Source organism: Diachasmimorpha longicaudata, chromosome 12, assembly GCF_034640455.1.
Source record: "Diachasmimorpha longicaudata isolate KC_UGA_2023 chromosome 12, iyDiaLong2, whole genome shotgun sequence".
Lineage (NCBI taxonomy): Eukaryota > Metazoa > Arthropoda > Insecta > Hymenoptera > Braconidae > Diachasmimorpha > Diachasmimorpha longicaudata.
Window position 1 is genome coordinate 4,114,012 of NC_087236.1, and position 19,706 is coordinate 4,133,717.

The 19,706-nt window shown below is 34.3% G+C and overlaps 1 protein-coding gene across 3 annotated transcripts in view; it reads right to left on the reverse strand.

The window, feature by feature from the left end:
- Positions 1-476: 476 nt before the first annotated feature.
- LOC135168091 (metabotropic glutamate receptor 6-like) overlaps positions 477-19,706 on the reverse strand; it is a 31,733-nt gene continuing 12,503 nt past the window's right edge. Inside the window, exons 2-14 of one of the 3 annotated variants that reach the window (XM_064131985.1) lie at positions 14,922-15,121; positions 13,720-13,879; positions 12,360-12,496; positions 10,627-10,775; positions 9,737-9,933; positions 8,697-9,013; positions 7,857-8,079; positions 7,642-7,764; positions 6,484-6,816; positions 5,323-5,805; positions 4,406-4,738; positions 3,581-3,661; positions 477-3,503 (exon numbers count right to left, since the gene is read on the reverse strand). In XM_064131985.1, coding sequence (XP_063988055.1) covers positions 3,412-3,503; positions 3,581-3,661; positions 4,406-4,738; positions 5,323-5,805; positions 6,484-6,816; positions 7,642-7,764; positions 7,857-8,079; positions 8,697-9,013; positions 9,737-9,933; positions 10,627-10,775; positions 12,360-12,496; positions 13,720-13,879; positions 14,922-15,080 — 2,787 coding nt within the window. In that variant the 5' untranslated portion in view covers positions 15,081-15,121 and the 3' untranslated portion in view covers positions 477-3,411. Of the gene's footprint in view, positions 3,504-3,580; positions 3,662-4,358; positions 4,739-5,322; positions 5,806-6,483; positions 6,817-7,641; positions 7,765-7,856; positions 8,080-8,696; positions 9,014-9,736; positions 9,934-10,626; positions 10,776-12,359; positions 12,497-13,719; positions 13,880-14,921; positions 15,122-19,706 lie in introns of all 3 variants that reach the window. The other 2 variants (XR_010299982.1, XR_010299983.1) reach the window with 2 other exon arrangements.

Below are 19,706 nucleotides of genomic sequence, written 5' to 3' on the forward strand. Positions count from 1 at the left end.
GCTTCACCCTAACAGGAGATGAGGAATGGCCGACAGTGGACCGACATTTGGCCAATGCTGGCCGATAGTCGGCCGACTGTCGGCCATTCCTCATCTCCTGTTAGGGATGTGGACTTACCCTTCACGTACGTTCTCCCCGGTAGGCGCGACCTTTAGACACCCCTTCTTGGCCAGCTCAGTTGCCAACAAGCTACGAAGTGGCTTTAGTGTAACTAAGGATGACAGCGTTGTCTGGAATCCAGACCAGCTCTAGCTGATGGTGCACAGCGACCTTAGGGATCAGCTCCTTGCAGTCATTCACTAGCCTCGAGCTGTCGGAGAAGAGGTAGATTTTTTTGCCCTTATCCCCTCTGTCTAGGGAATTATTTATCAAAACCTGTTCAGTACATGATAATCTACTGATTTATAGGGCTTTTTAGGGCTTGCTCACGTTCAATGAGTGGGAAAGCTGCGCATAGATTGTTTATATATTGTTTATGCTGTAATTATAATTTATTTCCTTCACATATATACAAATATGTACAGTTCAGTGGAAATTAAAGATAAATTTAATGAGGCACCGTGAGAACAGAACAACTAAGATATGTCATATACCCGTTGAATATAAAAAGTGCACAGACATAAAAATTTAATAGAAAAATTTTAATCTATCGAACTTTTCCCTAGTTTTTCCCTAGTTTTCTTTCAAGTTCTCTCCTATACAAATGGTGAATGGGAAATATTCAGCAGGAGAAACCAATAGAATTCGATGTTTGTTCGACAATTACGAAAAGTCTCCGAAAATTAATTAGCGGAGTTCGGTTGCAAAGTGATAAAACGAGAAAAATCAGTTTTGACAATTGACGAGGTTTTGAATATCTCGGAATCGGGGGAAAATCGAAAAAAATTTTCATTAAAATATTTTTGCGGAGGATATCGAGTACTACAACAAACGTATCTCGAGTAGAAAAATTATTCTCCTCCAAAAAACTTGAAAATTCTTCAGAAAAATCATCGAAAATTCTTCGAAAGATCTTCCCACGATGTAAAAATATTCTTTGGCAGATTTTCGGGAGAAAAAATTTTTTTACAAACATTTTCCGCTTTGGACTTTGAAAAATATTCTCACAAAACTTTTGTCTGATTATATTTTCAAACAAAAATTGTTTTTCGAAGATCTTCCGATGAATTTTTCAAAGATTTCTGAGGGAAGTCAACTCATCTTGTTGACCCCTTCGTTACTGATTTCATCAGCAGAATCATCCGACTATTTTTTATAAATTATATTAATAATTATAGATATCATAGGGACAAAGAATCAATATAAAATTACACGTCTTCGTGGCTAAAAAATGAAATGAAAAACCATCTAGATATTTCAGAAAGACAGTCAGACCTTAAAATCCACAAAATTTTGTCCGAAATTTTTTCGTTTGCGTCTCATCAATAGTCTGAGAACCCTCGACTCGTAGTTGCACTCCAGCATTTTCTAAAAATAATAACATTTACAATGTTGCTCATAAAACAATAAACATTCGACACTTTTACGATGAAATTAGCCTAGAATGATCGGAGTGAAATGCCAAGCGTTTACTTCGATATATTCTATTATAATACCCGCATTTGTGATTAATTACACAGCCCGCTGAATCATTATAACAAATAGATTAATTATCAGTTATAACTATATCAATATATGCATCGATATGGCTTTCAACAAATATTCTCTTAGACCCTAGATAATTGCTAATATACATATTTTAATTTTCCTTACATTAACGATATGTTTTCCAATTTGTTTAAATTCAATAGATCACGGGTTTAATCATTTCTCGCATCGGTTATTGGTCCTGAAGGCTTTTAATCCGTTCAATCTATTTCTGTACAATTCATTGGATTCTGCAATTGAATCGGTGAATTCACTAGAGGAAGACCAGAGCGACACTGTTGACAATTTAAGGATTTTAAAGTAGCTCGAGCCTTTTCTCGTTTGTTTATTCAATGAAAAGTTTAAAAATCAGAACTTAACAAAGTGTCAGTAAATTTTTGGTCATTAAACGTTAGAAAAATCGAGGAATTTATCAAAATTCCAAGAAAGAGAATTCACTGTTTGGAAAAGAAGTTCTATTATTTGTTTATAAGAAAGAAATTATCTTAAAAATGGTAAGACTCTCCGAGATTTAATTCAGATAATACTGACTGCAATTGGCTGGAAAATTTGGCAATTGTTAATATTTAAAAGCAGTGTGTCCGGTCGGTAAGATACCGACCCGAGGGTAGAGCTACTTTAAGTAGAAAATTCTTAAAACTGAGTGTCAGACGTGAACTTCATATTTTCAGTGAATAATGTCAACGAATAGAACGACAGATTTTTTTGCAATGAATATTGCTAATGGAAAAGCGTTTTTTTGGGTTTGTAATTTCATAACTTTGTAAAGTATCATTTAAGTACAGTATACTTTATAAAGTAGATCTCTGTTGCAAATAAAATGCAACATTTGTAAATTTAATTAACTAATTTTCCCACGATTTTTGTTTTTTCGATAATCATCAGCATTCATTTAAATAATATTTTTCACTTCTGAAAGTGACGCGGGAAAAGTCGAACGTTTGGACGAAATGGAGAGTCCGGGGAAAATGGGACGATAGGGAAATATGGGACACGAGCGAAAAGTGTTTTTAATTCTTTTAAATCGTATGATCTTTAATTTCTAGGGGAAATGCGGGCAAAATGGGAAATTTGGGGGTAACGAAACCCCCGAGGAATATGGAACACTAGCGGAAAGCTTTTTAAGTCATTTCCAGCCATTTTATTCTTCTTTAGAAATATTAGAGAGTCTAAAAGTCTACAAATTTAATTTCTTTCTTCCAATGCAATGTCCAACTTCAATCGGGGATTTTCATGGCGTCAATCAGGTCTCCCCTAATTATAATCAAAAAAAATTTGTATTTTTCATAATTTGTTTGAATGAAAAAATCTGTCATTAATTTTTATTCATCAATTCGAATATTTCGTTCATAAAAAAACAGACGAAGGCGCAATCGTTGTTATTTTTTGATTATTTACGAAAACTTTCGATTTTTTCAGAGAATGACATTTCAATTATTTGAAGAATGAAGTGGTAGAAGGGCGTAAGCTTTCGTTCTCGATGAATACAAAACGATAAATGAAAAAAAAATAGCGAACTCTGATTTGGAAATGGGCTTCATTCGGAAATTATCCTATGCAAAATGCACTTACCTCCTTTTACCACTTCCCGTCAGACTTTTAATTTCATGAAAATACTGAAAATATGAAATCGTCAGTTTCAAGAAACTTCTGTTGGAGATTAGGACAACCCACGTGTGTTATTAGGAATGAGGATTGTGAATTTTCAACAGCGCGATGATTCATATCAATTATGCATTAACATAATCTAATATTCGGGGTTTTTAGGATGAGACTATCTCGGTATCACTGGCATTCTCTGTCGTCCCTTCCATTGATCCGGTATCCGAGTCAGTTATGAGAGGCTTTAAATTGTCTGAAACAACGAAAATGAGTTTTAGTATTTTTCAAAATATGGAAACAGTATTTACAGCAAAACCAAACGATATTTACAGAAATTCGATGCATTACTGCTCACTCTTGAAGACCGTAGGGATGACTGACTCCCCCTCCGACTAGATTTTATGGCACGACCTGACGAAAATACGAATATAATTTTTTTCAGATGATTTAACTCTAATTTATCATATTAAAGTATTATCTGACGATTGTAACGATGTTTATTTGCTATATCCGTTAGGAGAATATGAGGATGGGTTCGAAATGACGTTCCGTGGCTAAATTTAACACACGTTGACAATTCGTTGATGACAAACCGCAATTTTAGAATTATTTACAGCAAATTTCGAAAATTTTTCGTGAAAACATACGAGAAAAAGTAAAGAAAAATGTGAACGAACTTAACTGTTTTTGATTTCCACAAATGAACATCAGAATTAATTATTTAAGATGAAAAATAATTAAAAATTCGATTTAACGAACGTCACGTGACGCCTCTCGAAGATTAAATTAAATTCATATGATTAATACAATATATATAATGTATATAAACAATATATATCACATGTTATATAATATTAATGTTAAATAAATTAAATTAAGTTGATATTCTGCAAATTCTGCTTCACCTATTCTCCATTGGCAATAAATAAAAGTCAAAATTGACGAAAAATTATAAAAATCGTGATTGCTAATTACAGAATTATAATTTCCATAATTTTCATCTAATTTCATTTATCTCCGTGGAATTTTCACATCCAAATATTTCTATGTAAATTGTTATTCGTTATTGTCATTGAAAATTGACAGTATGATGATTGAAATATTGTACCAACTTTTACGCCCTTCTCGATGATGTGGGAAACAAGAAGGGATTACCATTGAGAACGACGATTGGTGTTGCCGAGGGTGTTGCCAAATACGACGAGCTCCTGTGCTGCGCCATGACAAGTTCTTTAGTATTTTTCTCCGGTTTCATCAGCACAATGTAAACTTTCGGGAAGAAGGAACAACCGAGCTGCACAAGACCACTGAGGGAGAGCGATAGGGCCAGTGTTACAACTCGAATTGAATTACTCGCCGAGGCGAGATACAACGGTACAAATGCCAGCCAGAGGACCATCGTTGTGTAGTTGGTGAATGCTATGTGACGGGTTTCGTTGAATCCCTCCGGACATTTCCTCGTTTTAATTGCGTATATCGTGCAGGCAACTGGAGCAACAAATACATAATTTACCAATAAATTATTTGACATTTCGGTAACGAGAATTCATGGAATATTCATCTTGACGACCAGACGGACGAGTGAATATGTAAAATGGTAAAAATAAATTTGTATGACTGTCATAATGATAAAAAAATCTTTATCTCTAGCGGATTTCATCGAGGTTCTTATCATATTATTTTTGATTTCCTATTTCAGTTGTGAGATTTATTTTTTTCTTTGGAGATGTCGATAGAAGCCATTTCAACAGTTTTATTTTTTTTAATTAAGCACTCGATATTTTTTAATAAAAATAAAAGACAATGTAGAATTAGTGTCAATCGATTAACAAAAAAAAGGAAATTATGCTGTATCAGACCGGAGAAATAATTTTTTTAAATTATTCTTCGGTCTAATAATAATAAATAAAAATAAATAAATAATCACTAAATCAATAAATAATCAATAAATAATTATTTTAAAAAACGTTCGCTTTGATATTCAATTTTAATAAGAAAAATTGTTGTGTCCTAATGGACTTCTCTCGATAAATTAATTTCTTGGATCATAATGAATTGAAAAATATTCTCACCAATTAAAATGAAAGGATAGACCAATCCCACCATATAAGACGTGTCCTCCAGCCCCTGGCATATCCGCAGTCTCGAGTCCCTCGTGGGATAAGAGTGTGCAATAGCCGGTGGAACGTGCAGCAGCCAAATCCCATTAATAATAATTTCTACGGATGTTAAAATTCCAGTGATGACGAGTTGTGATCTGGGGCTTGTGTACTTGGGTTTGTGGGGGCTGTGGCATTTTTTATTAAAAATCCGGTGAATTCGGTTGGTCTTGGTGACCAGGGCTGCGTAACAGAGGGTGTAACATAATCCAATACCGAATCGGGTAATTGCACAGGTCTCGGTGGTCGGTTCGGCGACAATTGCGAAGGTCATTAGGAATGATACTAGGGTACCCAGGAGGAGAAGGGATGATAGTTCACGACCGGAGGCTTTTATCACCGGGGTGTCGCTGTAGATCCAGAACACTGACAGGACGAATATCGTTAGGAGAATTCCTGGGAAATGAAAATTAATGTTATTGAGTTGAATCATTCATTAATTCACCAGTGAATTAATTAATTCACGGTTGGAATGATTAAGTAATTGTTGAGTTAATTAATTATATTGAGTTTCAGATACCGTATCTGAGTAATAAAATGATCACAATTTCTTTTGTTAATTTTCAATCTCATATTTTAAAAAAACTGCGAATAGTTACGCGTTTTGAATAAGTAATTCATTGGAAAGTATTTAATTCCCTAATGCGATTTATAAAATAACAAATCTTCCCTTTTATACGTAAAAGTATTAAGAGAAAAATTTTTTATCCATTTGATGTCGCGTAAAAAACGTATCGTAAAGTTGGAGCTTAAATCTCGTACGATATTTAACGGAATGACCCATTTAAACTTCTGAACAAGAATTAATTCAATATCTTCACTCCTCCAGTAACAAATTTCGTTATTTATCAATAATTCATTTAAAAAAAATATAAATAATGAGAAAAAAATGTAATCAACGAATTTTTAGCTACTAAATGATAGAATATTAAGAATTAAAAAATATACGTAAAATAAAAATGACTTTTTACGTTCGAACAACAGCAGTAAAATTTTTTTACGACAGCCCACCATAAACTTTCACATTTTTATTATGTCAAAGTTTATGTACGAGAGAATGAGGCGTCTTATTACCACAGCTGGCCACTGCCATCGTTCCAACCGCCCAAGGACTCGAGTAATCGATGAAGTCCTCTTCAATGGGAGCACAACATTTTCTGTCTTTAGTCGGTCTTGTTCCCCACTCGCAGTCCTCACACCTGTGATCATCGACTTTCCATTGATACAAGCCACAATTTCTGCATCGCCAGCAACAGGGATCAATTTTCTCCCGAACTTTCACTTGATGGGGAAGACAGCGTTCTGAACATGATGAGTTTGGAAAGAACTTGCGGCCCAATTCACCCTGACTACGGTACTTTATCAGAGTTGAGTTTATGTGAAGAATCGCTTTCCCAGAGTCGCTTTCTGAATTGAGAGAAGATAACGATTGGGATTAGTGATTTTTTAATACTTTTCGTCGGTAAAAAAAAATGTTTTTTAACACCAACAGTTGGAATGACGAAATGTCGATGGAAAATTAATTTAGGAGAGTCACTGACCCCTAAATGAATGAAATTTTTAATTATGATGATATATCAGTGGATTAAATTAATAGATAAAAAATTATTAGATCAATTTTAACGGAATAAAATGAGAGATTGAATTCCTCGAAAATCGTTGACAGTCAATTAAAATTCAGGAGGATAAATCCTCGGGGAAAATCGATTACACAACTGAACTCATTCAGAATGATGCATCTCCACATGGATTTTCCACAATTTTTCTCCGATACTAGAGTTATTCAACTCTGAATATTGATAGTTCTCTACTGTATTCAATTTTTCCTCGCGCTTCAAATCGTTTGTCTCCGTAATTACACTTTTTTTCATTCCTTCCACGCTGCTACCTCCATTCTTCACATCTTTTCTCGGACATTGTGAATACTAATGACCTAACGATGATAATCTAGCATTTCCCGCTGAGAAATGTTTCAAAACTCGAAGAAAAAAATATTAAATCTGAAGGTACATTATTTTTGACAACATTCAGCCGACATGATACCGTGATTGATAAAAAATCCTCAAAAAGTGAGAAAGAAGTGGTAAAAGTGACCACTTTTCGTTCTCCAAACTTGATTTTTTGGATATTTATTCAATTTTTTATGTCTCACGATGTGGAACGAAGCGACACATTTACCAAAATTGTTTTTGAAATTCGTAATAATTATAAAATAAATATTTCTCAACTCACGTGTGTAATTACCCACGACGTGCCATCGATAAGTTCCATCATTATCTTTCTGATAATTCAAAATTGTGTACCTCAATGGGCCATCGACATTGTCAACAAATCTGAATGGATTCCCCGCCTCATCTGCAATCACATTAAAACACAATTGTCATTACGAAAATGTTTGTTCAATTTGCCTCGAGTGTTTGATACAAATCAGTGTAAAGCACTCTCACCTTTAAACGTGACCGTATTCAAGTATCTGGAAAGAGTCTCACCATCAATGTGTTTCATCCCCTCGCACATACCCTCGTAATGTTCACCACATACATTTACATACATGTCATGGAGTGCATGCGCTACAGCGTATACAGAATCACGTACGAAGTGGAGGAACTTTTGCTGCTTGTAACCAGTTTCAGAATTTATTTTCAGTGACGGATCGTTGCAGGATGTTCCCTGAGGTTGACAATGAAATGACAATGTTTTGGGTTAACTGACAATTTCCAAAGGTATTTAAATTTTTCTTTCACTATTTGTTATTATTCGGTTATGACTCGAGTAGAAAAATTATTTTTTGCTGAAGATCTTTTAAAAAAAATGTGTGAAAAGTTTTTTGTCAACTTTTTTGATTTTTTATCTATTATATATATTATAAAACATAATATATCAATACATTATGTATTATATTTCATATGAAAATAATATATGCAAATTACATCCACATTTTTAATTAAAAAATTTAATTTTCATTCTCTTTTCTCTTCTATTTTCGAGTCAGTAGTCTTTCGATAATCAACATTCTTATCGTGTAAATTAAATTATCGACATTTTCAGACGCTATTATTCATAAAAAATCGACTACCTATCGACCAGCACTCGACCACCGATCGATTGATCGTCCCCTAGTCATCGATTAACCAACGAGACAGTGATCAAGTGCTCAAGTCAATACCCAATCGACTAATGATCGAGTACTCGTTAAATTCTCCCTCAGGATTACTTATTCAATACACTCTCATTATCGATTATTGCACGATTGACAATGACACTTTCGATTTGACTCAGTGACTCACGTTTTCATTTTTCCCGCATCTGTGATAGTTCTCCCAGAACTCTCGAAACCAGGGATTAATCTTTTCATGGTTGAGAGACAGATTCTTGAAGTAGTCATCGAACCCTTCGAGATGTCTCGACAATGGCTGTACAGCGAGTGCCCCCTCGAGTACCATTTCCTCGTCTTTGCTGCGATTCCAGGGATTGAGAAATTCACGGTGATTTGTATTGGACCAGGCATCACTTCCGATCCAAACGAACCTCGTCCCCAGGTTTAGCCTCCTCGCTGCCTCCAATACGCGAAGGGTTGTACTCCTCTCGGAGAAGATTACTACGACTGCAGATCACGTTTTTCAAAATTGATTAATTAATCTACGGTACACCGCAAATATTTTGATTGACGATGATGAGAAAAATGATTGTCCAACTTTATTTGATGAAAGAGAACATATGTACTGGACACAATTTTGTAAATTTATATTTTTCTATTTAAAAAACTCAAACAATTTTTTCAGATGACGAGAAATTGGAAATTTCCATGTGTCGATTAATTAATTCGACGGCTTGATTGATGTACTGATTTTCTCAGTGAGTGGCTGACACATTTGCAATTTAAAAAATAAAAGAACAACAAATCGTTCATTCGAGCTGAATCTCAAATAAATTTTCCAATTTCTCAAACTTATTTTTCTATTTAAAACCCACAAACTATTTTTTCAGATGACGAGAAATTGGAAATTTCCATGTGTCGATTAATTAATTCGACGGCTTGATTGATGTACTGATTTTCTCAGTGAGTGGCTGACACATTTGCAATTTAAAAAATAAAAAAACAACAAATCGTTCATTCGAGCTGAATCTCAAATAAATTTTCCAATTTCTCAAACTTATTCTGAATGAATATTCCACCTGAATATTCCAGCAACAGTTTGAAACTCTCCCTTAAACTTTAGGTGTCAGAGCTGAACAAAAGGGGTAAAATCCAGTGAGAACAATGGGTCAGAGTGAATTGGGTACAAAGGAGGGGAGGGAATAAGTTCAAATTGATTGAAAACGTTACCTCTAACTTCAGTCTTGTTCGCAATTGTACGAATGACATTGTCATAGTCCTCATCGACAAAACGCTCCTTGTCTATTCTCTGTGGTGCACTGAAGCAGATTGAATAGTTATTCGCGAGGGATACCAGTGTCTCGTATCCACGATTGCCATATTCTGTGTCCGAGTAGACGACTGACACGTAAGTCCAGCCGAATCGTCTGGGGATAATTATTTGTGGTGATGAATTTATTAATTTATTTACTGTACCAGAAAATTACGGTAATTCAAATATAAAGTAAGTGTAAGTGCATTCAAATATAAAGTAAGTGTAAGTGTAAGTGCCAATGATTTTTATGAGTCATAAACAAAGGGGAATCCCAGGGAAAAAAACTTGGGGAATTTTTGCTTTACACTTGTTAGAAATGATGGGCGCGAAATTTAAAAATTGAAATTCACGTACTGACTTGCAATCGCTCAAGACATCATGAGTTGTACTGATTAAAAATTATAACAATGATTACCAATAATTATTATTTAATTACCAATTATTTCCCTGATTCCACTAATTTTTATGAACTATAAACAAAGGGGATTCCCAGAAAAATCGTTTGGGGATAAATCACATATTTGGTCCACTAAAGACTGAGAATATGAATAATATAATTTATTCATTCACGTTAACAAATGTCTTACGTAAATAAATAAATAGCGTCACGTGTGGAACTATTAATGATAAAACAATAATTTTTTAGTCTCGAGTTTTTAAATCAGTTTTAAATGGCAGGATAATTTTGAAAGACTCATTTGCTGTGCAAAAAATCAAACCCATTGCTGTCGAAGGTGGGGAATGGGTGATCGACGTTTATTAGATTTGAATGGAGTTATAGAGCAACGAAAATAGAAAAACTCACTTCAATATCTCCAGCATCGCGTGGGCCTGGTTGAGGTCACTCGGTACAGTCCTGTAGAAATGAGGATAACGCTCCTTGTTACTGAGCGAGGGGGTTGTTGCCATGTAGGATATTTGAGGTACGGTAAACAGTCGGAGCATCGAGGCCACCTGGAGTTCAGATATCGAATAAGTTGTCATCATCGAGGATAATTGAATTCAAGAAAAAAATGTCAATAAAAATTATTTTGTCGACCAAAAACGATGTCAAATGTCCTGAAACGTGAACATATTTTATTTTTAGGGAATGCTGAGGGACATCCGGAAGTCTGTGGTCAACTTCCGGAACATTAGGGTAAATAGTTGAACTATATTCCATACGAATGAGACCCTGAAGGTTCACAAAAATTTAATAAAAAAATACAGCTCGTGTGTTGCTGATAAATTGCCTTCTGCCTTCAGAACCACTAGCGAATGTTCTGCAAAAAAACTGTGCTGGGTAAATTGAATATCCGCCCTGAAAGGTTCCTAAGTCAATATGTGTTATTGAGTTTGGCGAATGTTTTGTTCTGTTCGGGTCTCTGGGCTATTGACCACCTTTTTCCCCCGAGATGTCATCAATTCAATTTCACCAGTCGATTAATTTAATAAAAATAGTCTGGACATATTGACAAATCTAATGGCTCCATAATTGATTTTTTCAACAAAGCAATAGGGGGGATGGGGTAGAAGGGAAATGAGGGGAAAATGGATTATGAAAGAGTGGAACAATCGTCATTTTTTGGGCTTCAAAAAATATTGAGAACTGATCGCCTGAGGGGTCTCGGATATTATTAGAAAAAGAATTTTCATCGCAGTTGACTGGTAATCTTCAGGAACGTGGTACTGAATGCGGTTTAGGGGAGGGAAATTATGAAAGGTCAGGTTTTTACTGAAAATTCTATGAAATCTGGGAATTTTAAATGGAATGAAGGGGAGAATTTCACGATTCATTGGAACTTTTTATGGAATTTTAGTAATATCTGAAGGTTCAGGGGTTTTTCCTGTACCTGAGTGCATTTAACGTCTTTATTTTCAAAATTCCAGTCCCTCAAGTACGAATTTTGATCAGATAACGCAAAGGGACTGATCAGGAATTGATATCAGGACTCGATCAGGTATTTAACGCCTCAATTTCGAATTTTTCACTAACTCGATTGGAAATTCTGGTCGGGCCAGTCTCAGGTACTGATCAGGGACTAATATTAAACCTTGCTCAGGCATTTAACGCCCTCATTTTGAATTCACTCATTCAGGCCAGTTAAAAAGACTGATCACTTATTTTTCCAATTTCCAACAACGAAAAATCTGGAATTTTCAATGAAAATTAACTGAAAAATGCAGAATAAAATTTTTACCAGTGACCCTGTAGTATTTATTCGCAAACTATAGTTCTTCGAACAAATAATCACCTCCAACAACATAGTATAAAGCCTCCCGATCCATTGACAAGGTTAATTGCCTATTAATTAGTGGTTAAAAATATCGGAAATTTCCAACTGTTTTTGTGCCCCGGGAAGGCGTCATTGGAGCCTACACAGCGTTCAATGTTTCGCCCTTTGACGAGATTATTTACGCCGCAGGGCGCAACGGGAAAAGGGTCACAGGGAATTTTCGCTAACGAGGGATAATTCGTAGGTTCGAGGGTGTGTGGCGTTTGATCCATCAACACTGGAATTTTTTATCGAATTTTTGTTTAATTTTTTATCCACTCACCTGCAGTGTTATGGAACTAGACTGAGCTGCGAGGACCGCAACGACTTTGTCGAAACTCCCGCCCAGGAATCTTGGAATACTTCCGTCTGAGCACTGAAATTCCTGCTCGTGGAATTCATTGCCGTGAGCTATGAAACCTGTGGATCAAGAGGAAAGAATTTTAAAGGGTTTCAATGGATTCCCGGATGTTGCGGTGAATGCGAATTGTTGAGGAGGTTTTGACGTAGAGAATATTGTGATTTTTTTTTTAGTTGTTTTTTATGCTGATGTGGAGATTCGAGATAGTTAGGAATAGAATATTTATCTAGTGGAGGGTGTGGGATATTTTTATTTGATTAAATTAAGTCGATAGTTTATTGCTCACAAAAGTTATTCTCCATTTGGGTCTGCGATTTGTCGAACCCAAAATTCAACTTAAAACTGACTTAATTCGTTAGTCTTAAGCATAATTAGGTTTTGTCTTTATTTTCATAATCATTTTTTAAAGTGCAAATTAAGTTCTTGCAGTGAGCAATTTTGGTAATTTATTATGAGGGAAATTTTAATGAAAGTTCAATTAAACTCCAGGTTATGGGCAGTAAAATTTTATTCTTGAGTTGAACTCTTAATCAAAGAGTTAGTGTTAATATAATTATTAATATTGGGTTAATTGGACTATGATTATTCCAATTTTTAAGATATTCAAGAACATTCGTAGTGTAGTTAAAAAGAATTTTGGAAATATTATGCAATTTTCTTTGGAATTCAATAAAATTCCAGTGGAAATATGACTTTTTTAAGTTTAATGAGAAGATCATTAGAAATGTTAATCGAAATAATAAATTAGGAACGAAAAACGTACGAAATTATCTTCAATATTTGTCGAAATGATTTTTTTAAGAGTGGAACCATAAAAATTTTGTAAATTACTCGGAATTTTCAAGAAATTATTGTAAAAATTCAAACAGAAAAAAACCCTATTCGCAATTTTTTGAACAATCAAGAATATAAAATTCCAACAATATCTGTTCATCACAATTAATGGAAAAAAATCCCTTCTCATTAATTATTTATCGTTTTTCGCTTTTTAATTTTTCTTTTATTTTTATATTCTTTTCTAACGCAATTTGGGTCTATAATTTAAATAAATTCTCCTCATATCTATTAACTTACATTAAAAAATGAAACTAAACTCAAAATATTTCATTCCATTTTTCTCTAAAATCAACTTAGAAATTCCACGCACTGAAAATTTCCAAAAATACCACCGAAAAATCTAGTCAAGGATTTTCAACGGTCTTGGACCAACTCCAGAGACAAACATTCGACCAATAAAACCGAATAAATCAAACCACTCTGATGTTTCAATCAAACAACTCACCTTTAACAAAATTAAGTGCCTGCTCAAGTGCATAATTAGCATTATCACAAGAGTCAAACGCCAGTACTCCGAGTTTAATTCCAGGCAAAAGCTTTGGATCATTGTTTATTTGTTTGACAGTGTAGAGCATCGCCTCCAGGGGTTGAATTCCATCCTGCCACTGAAACAAGAGAAAAGCCAATTTGCACTGAGAAAAATGGAGAAAGCTGAATGGTGCGTGTTGCAGAACGAATCGATTGAGTTTGCCCCAGTGCAGATATTCCATTATTTTTTTTGCTTCCCTCCCCTTGGTGAGCTGGACCTGAGCCAGATTCGGCGATTCGAGGGTGCATCCCTCGATTCTCTTGGGAGTCAAGTGGCTCGGGAAATTGTGACCAACATTGGCGTCTGACAGGCCCTCAAGATCTAGTATTTCCTGACCTTTTGGAGCTTTGGTCTTTTGAAGGTGCTTCGGAAATTCGTTGAATTTCATTGTATTTCATGCAGACGAAACAATAGGAAAAATAATGGCAGAATTGGATGGATATTTTGGAGATATTTTTCGGACACTGGAAAACTCCAGCAAACGATTTTTGCCGGTGGCATCCAAAATTTAAAAGAACATCCGCATTTTGTCGATAAATTGTTTTAACAATTAACGTAACTATGATAAATAGAATTAGCAATTAGAGTAAATATGTTGAACGATAAATTTATCTAAATTTTGGTTAATTAGTTTGAAAAAAAGTTTAAAAATCAGAACTTGACAGAGTGTCACTGAATTTTTGATTATTAGACGTAAAAAATCAGGAGATTTTTTTTAAACTTTGTAAGAAATAATATACCGTTTGAGAAACAAGTTCTATTATTAATTTACAAGCAGAAAAAGTTTTAAAAAATATAAGACTTTCCGAAATTTAATTAATATTGAATGTATAGGAATTTTTTAGAATTTTACTGTCAATTAATTGGTAACTTTGGCAACTGAAAAAAATCAAAAGCTCTGTATTCGGTCGGTAAATTGCCCACCTAAGGGTGGGGCCACCTTAAGGGTTAACGAATTTCGTTTGGAATAAATAAATCGTTCTGTCAGTGAACAGTAATCCCAATTGACAATCAATTTCTGATCTCGAGTGATCCATCCAATCAAGAATCAAACCTTCCTCGATATACAGTAAATAAAAATTTGAAAGGGCATTTTGATCGTCACCTAAGACCTTTACCTGAATTTTTCCGCAGCTTTGGCCATTGATCCCCTTCCTATGAACAGGAAAGAGTCCACCGAGAGTAATATCGCCCGTAACATTCACGTACGATTTCACGTGGGCTAGGGTGACTCCAGCAGCAAGAAGGATCAAACAAATTGAATATAAAGTCCTCATTCTCTCCAATCCAACGTTTCCCCGACTCCGTCAGTCAAGACCTGCACAAAACCAAGAAACGAATCAACATACGAGTTACTCTGGGGTAAATAAGTAAAATCAGGGGATTATTGAATCAGAATGGGAAAGTGCGATTCACTCTCGTGACATAAAACAATGGGATATCGATTCTCACTGGTTCGAGTGTAAAGTGCCGATAGTCGTACCTCAGGATGGCCTACTTTGATATATTTTTCCTAATTCAGAAAAAAATTTTATCCGAAATAAATGCGATTTTTATGGAGATTTTTTTAAAATATAAAATATCAATTAGTAGGATTAATTAGAATATTAATAATTTCTCTGTGAATTATATTTATTTGGATCAAATAAAACAGATCTTAGAGTCAAGACATATTTATTCACCAGAAGAATGAAAAAGTTAATTTTTTTTAAACAAATATGATCTCCTGCTGAGAAATTTCCAATTTCCTGAATTAATAAAAAATTTGTACTCATTAAATAAATACTTTGATGAGTAAATCGAATGTTGTTTCTTGGAATGATGACAATCTTTGAATTGACCTTCTCATACATCACATTGAACAAAGTTTGTAATATCCAAATTAGTGGATGATTGCCGTAATCTGTGATTTCGTTATTGTAAATGAATATGTTGTTGTTCTGGGGAAGAAATATAAACTTCTCCCAACTTGACGATATCTCATTTCAATCTCAAAGTTTTTTTCCACGTGACAATGTCCTCTCTGATTCACCATATGAATATCTCCGTTCAATTATAATTAACTTGAAAAAACGTAGAAACGTGTTGATTACTGTAACCACGTATTTAATCATGAGAATGATTTTGGTTCTCAAGGGCACCAAAGAATTTCCGGAAAAAAGAAAACTCGTGATTGACAAGAAATCAAATACTCTTGTTATTCCGATAAACGAAAGGAACTTCAATTCTAGAGAAGTTCTATTTCTTTCAATCAAATCTATCTCAGAGAACAGATAATTTCATCTCAATCATAATTAGTCCAGTGAAATCCTCTTCATGAAATAAATTTTTCCTGAAGAAAAACAAAAAATCCTCTTCCTCTGTCCTTTAGCCCAGTAAATCTGCAAATTATTGGCATTATTATTACATAATAATTGTCAAATATGAAGAACATCGATGGAAGCTACACGATATAATTATCTAATTTTATTTTATACTAATTTAATTTCTCCTGAGACAGAACTTGAGAAAATGTCTCTTAGCAAATTAAAATGACACGACCCGGGTCAAGATAATAACCCGATTCTGCTAGACCCCTAGCCCCCTGACAGAGCCCTCTCGTCCCCTTTGTCACTCCAGTAGCTGTGGATTCTCCACCAATGGAGCGCTTTAATCACCAAGGTAATGAGGGCTAAATTGTCTTTGAACAATGAGCGTCAGGATGCCATCCCGTTATGTGTCTCCCGTTTATACTCAGTGGCTGTAAACTATGCTCGTTCTATCCATAATACCTCCAGCCACTGCCTGTGCTGTTGTCCCCCGAGCCATTCGAATTGAAGGACACCAGGGGCTAATTACATTAGTGATGCGCATGCATTGATGATATCATTACCGATGTATTGATCTCATTTGTCAATGAAATTGGGGAAATTTGGTTAAAATGTTTCATTCGATTTTTATAGGGAAATGAGAGCTCGGGGATAATTTCCAAAATATTTTTCACGATTATATTCGGCCGTTACCAATTATTTCCCCGATAACATTGATTTTCATGAACTATAAACAAGGGGAATCCCAGGAAAAATCATCTGGGGAATTTTTTGCTTTAACATTGGTAGGAATCATGCGCGCGAAATTTAAAAATCAAAGTTGAATGAATGAAAAAAATTATAAGTTCGAGTGACTAAAAATAGTGACAACGACTACCAATGATTACCAAAATTTAATTACCAATGTGATGGTCATGTGACTCTAATCATTACCTTGACTCTCATTCTCTATGTGATTAACGCGATTACCAATGATTTTCATGATTATATTCAGGGGTTAACGATTATTTCCTCAATTACAGGGATTTTAAGGAACCATAAACAACGGGAATCCCAGGAAAAATCGTCTGGGGAATTTTTTGTTTTACCATTGGTAGAAATCATGCGCGTGAAATCTAAAAATCAAAGTTGAAGAACTGATTGGGAATGAATAAAAAAAAATGTTAAGTTCGACTGACTAAAAATAATGACAGCGACTACCTGTGATTACCAATTACCAATTAATTTAATTACCAATGTGGTAGTCACACGACTCCAATCATTACCCTGACTTTCATTCCCTGTGATTAACGTAATTATCAATGATTTCCACGGTTACTTTAGTCGATTACCAATGATTTAATCAAATAAAAGCAGTTTCCACACATTTAACTCAACAAATCCTCCACAAAATCTCTGTTCCTCCCCGTATTTTATATTGATAATTTTTTCTTTAATATTCTCTGGATACGACATATACCTGCAAAATCGATTCCAGTCTACAAGCACTCGGAGCAATTCCGTTTATTCTCACTGCGACTACGTGCCAATTTTCATTATTACCGTGCAATTCTACTGGGACAGGTGTATACGTATATTTAGTGATGGTGAATTGTTCGCCGAGACATTGAGCCCTGCGAAGCCAGAGAATTTCATTTAACCTCATGTTCGCAGTTTTTTATCGACTGAATGCCCATTTTTTTTTCCCCCAGGAAAATCGAGACCAAGCATGGCTTCAGGGAGTTTCGATTGCAGAATAAAGAAGGTGTGAAATGCTTCGATTGCATCGGAGTCAAACGGTTTCACTCGATATCGTGACGTTCGCATACATGGAAAGAAGATTTGGATAAAGATTTCCTTTAGAAAAAAAAAGACATTAACATCACGTAGCGAAACGTTAACGTTAGCGTAATGTTAATGTTAATGTAATGGAATATTTTTTGTCACCATTTTATTTTGCTAAGGTATCATATAATATAATACTTGAAAAAAATAATAAATATCATGATATATGTATATATGTATAATGTAAATATATGTTCAACTTGTCATTCAATAATATTTATTTTAATTATAATTAAAATTAGAAATTTATATTTTTTAAAAATGAATTGAATATATGTATTTAATTCAATTCAATTATATCATTCAACTTTTATAACTGTAATAAATATTATTTAATATTTAATTTAATGCATAAAATACATATTTTATGGTTTTTTTTTGGGTTTGTTAACTTCATAAATAATACGGATTGAAACCCGCAGATAATTAAAATATCAATTCTAGTTAATAAACAGAAAAATTGCTCTTTTTAGTGCTTTCAACCGGTTTGTCTATAATTATTATTACAAAATACAGTTTTCATAATATAACGATTACCTGACTATTATCAATTTAATATAAAAATTGAAATCCATAGAACATGTATAACTTCATTAAACAATAAATTCTTAATTGTTTGTCCAAAAACAATTACATCCCCCTTTTTACCTTCACAACACACCATAAAAACGTACGCAAAGTGCACGATTATACAAAATAACGAATAAATTTGTTTTAATAATTTTTTTTACACCTGGAAGCACCTGTGTTCCTAAATTAATATCCAAGGTTCACTAAGTAGTTCTCTTCGTATAAATAATTTTCATTTAACAAATACAAATAACGAAAAATTACCTCACTAAAATCTTAAATCTTAAATCACCTAAGTTCACTCCGTAATTACTTAACTTCATCAGCAATTATTCTTCAACTTTTGACTTCATATAATTACTGCATGAAAAATATCACGCGACACAGGTTGGATGAATAATTAGCCGGGAGTTTCAACGTCGGGGAGGGGGGGGGGGGAGGGATTTATTCATATGTTACACATTCAGATATTCTTAATTTTCTTCGTCACAGTCATCATATGTATGATTATTCACGCCACATGGAATGCAATTAGTGCATCGTGGGAATGTATTACGCATGGATTGAGTAGTAAATTGTTCAACGAAGTGGAAGAGCTCTTGCCATGAAAACGATCGTTATAATATGACAACGAACATTGAATTTCAAGTTTATTAACATTTTTTGCTTTTATTTAAATTTTGTGAGGTAATGCAATGAAAATCATTTTTTTTTATCGATTTTTTTGATTCAAATTTTTTTTTTTGAGGGTAATTTCTGCTGGGAGTCACCCCTCGAATAAACCACATTGCAAAAAAAAATATCTGATACTCGACACCCCGATGTTCTATATCCCCGACCTTTCCAGATAAATCTGATTCCCCCATTAGATTAGTGGACGTTGAGATCGAGATTTAACGGACGGATGAGATTCACCTGAGGTGATAATCGATACCTCGAATGGGGGTTTTGAATATCAGAGATTTTTTCGTGCAGTTTGGTGGTTTCCAGTTTTTCAGTAAATTTTTCTTTTCTTATAAAATTATATCGATTATTTTTCCCATCCAAATCTTGGCCAATAGGATTGCACCATTCGACGTTATTTTGTATAGTCAACACGGTATTTCAGCGGATATTCTTGAAAATTACACTGGAAATTTTGCATGTTGATATATATAAAAAAAAACAAATGTTGAAGTAACCCTCAATTGTATCTGACAG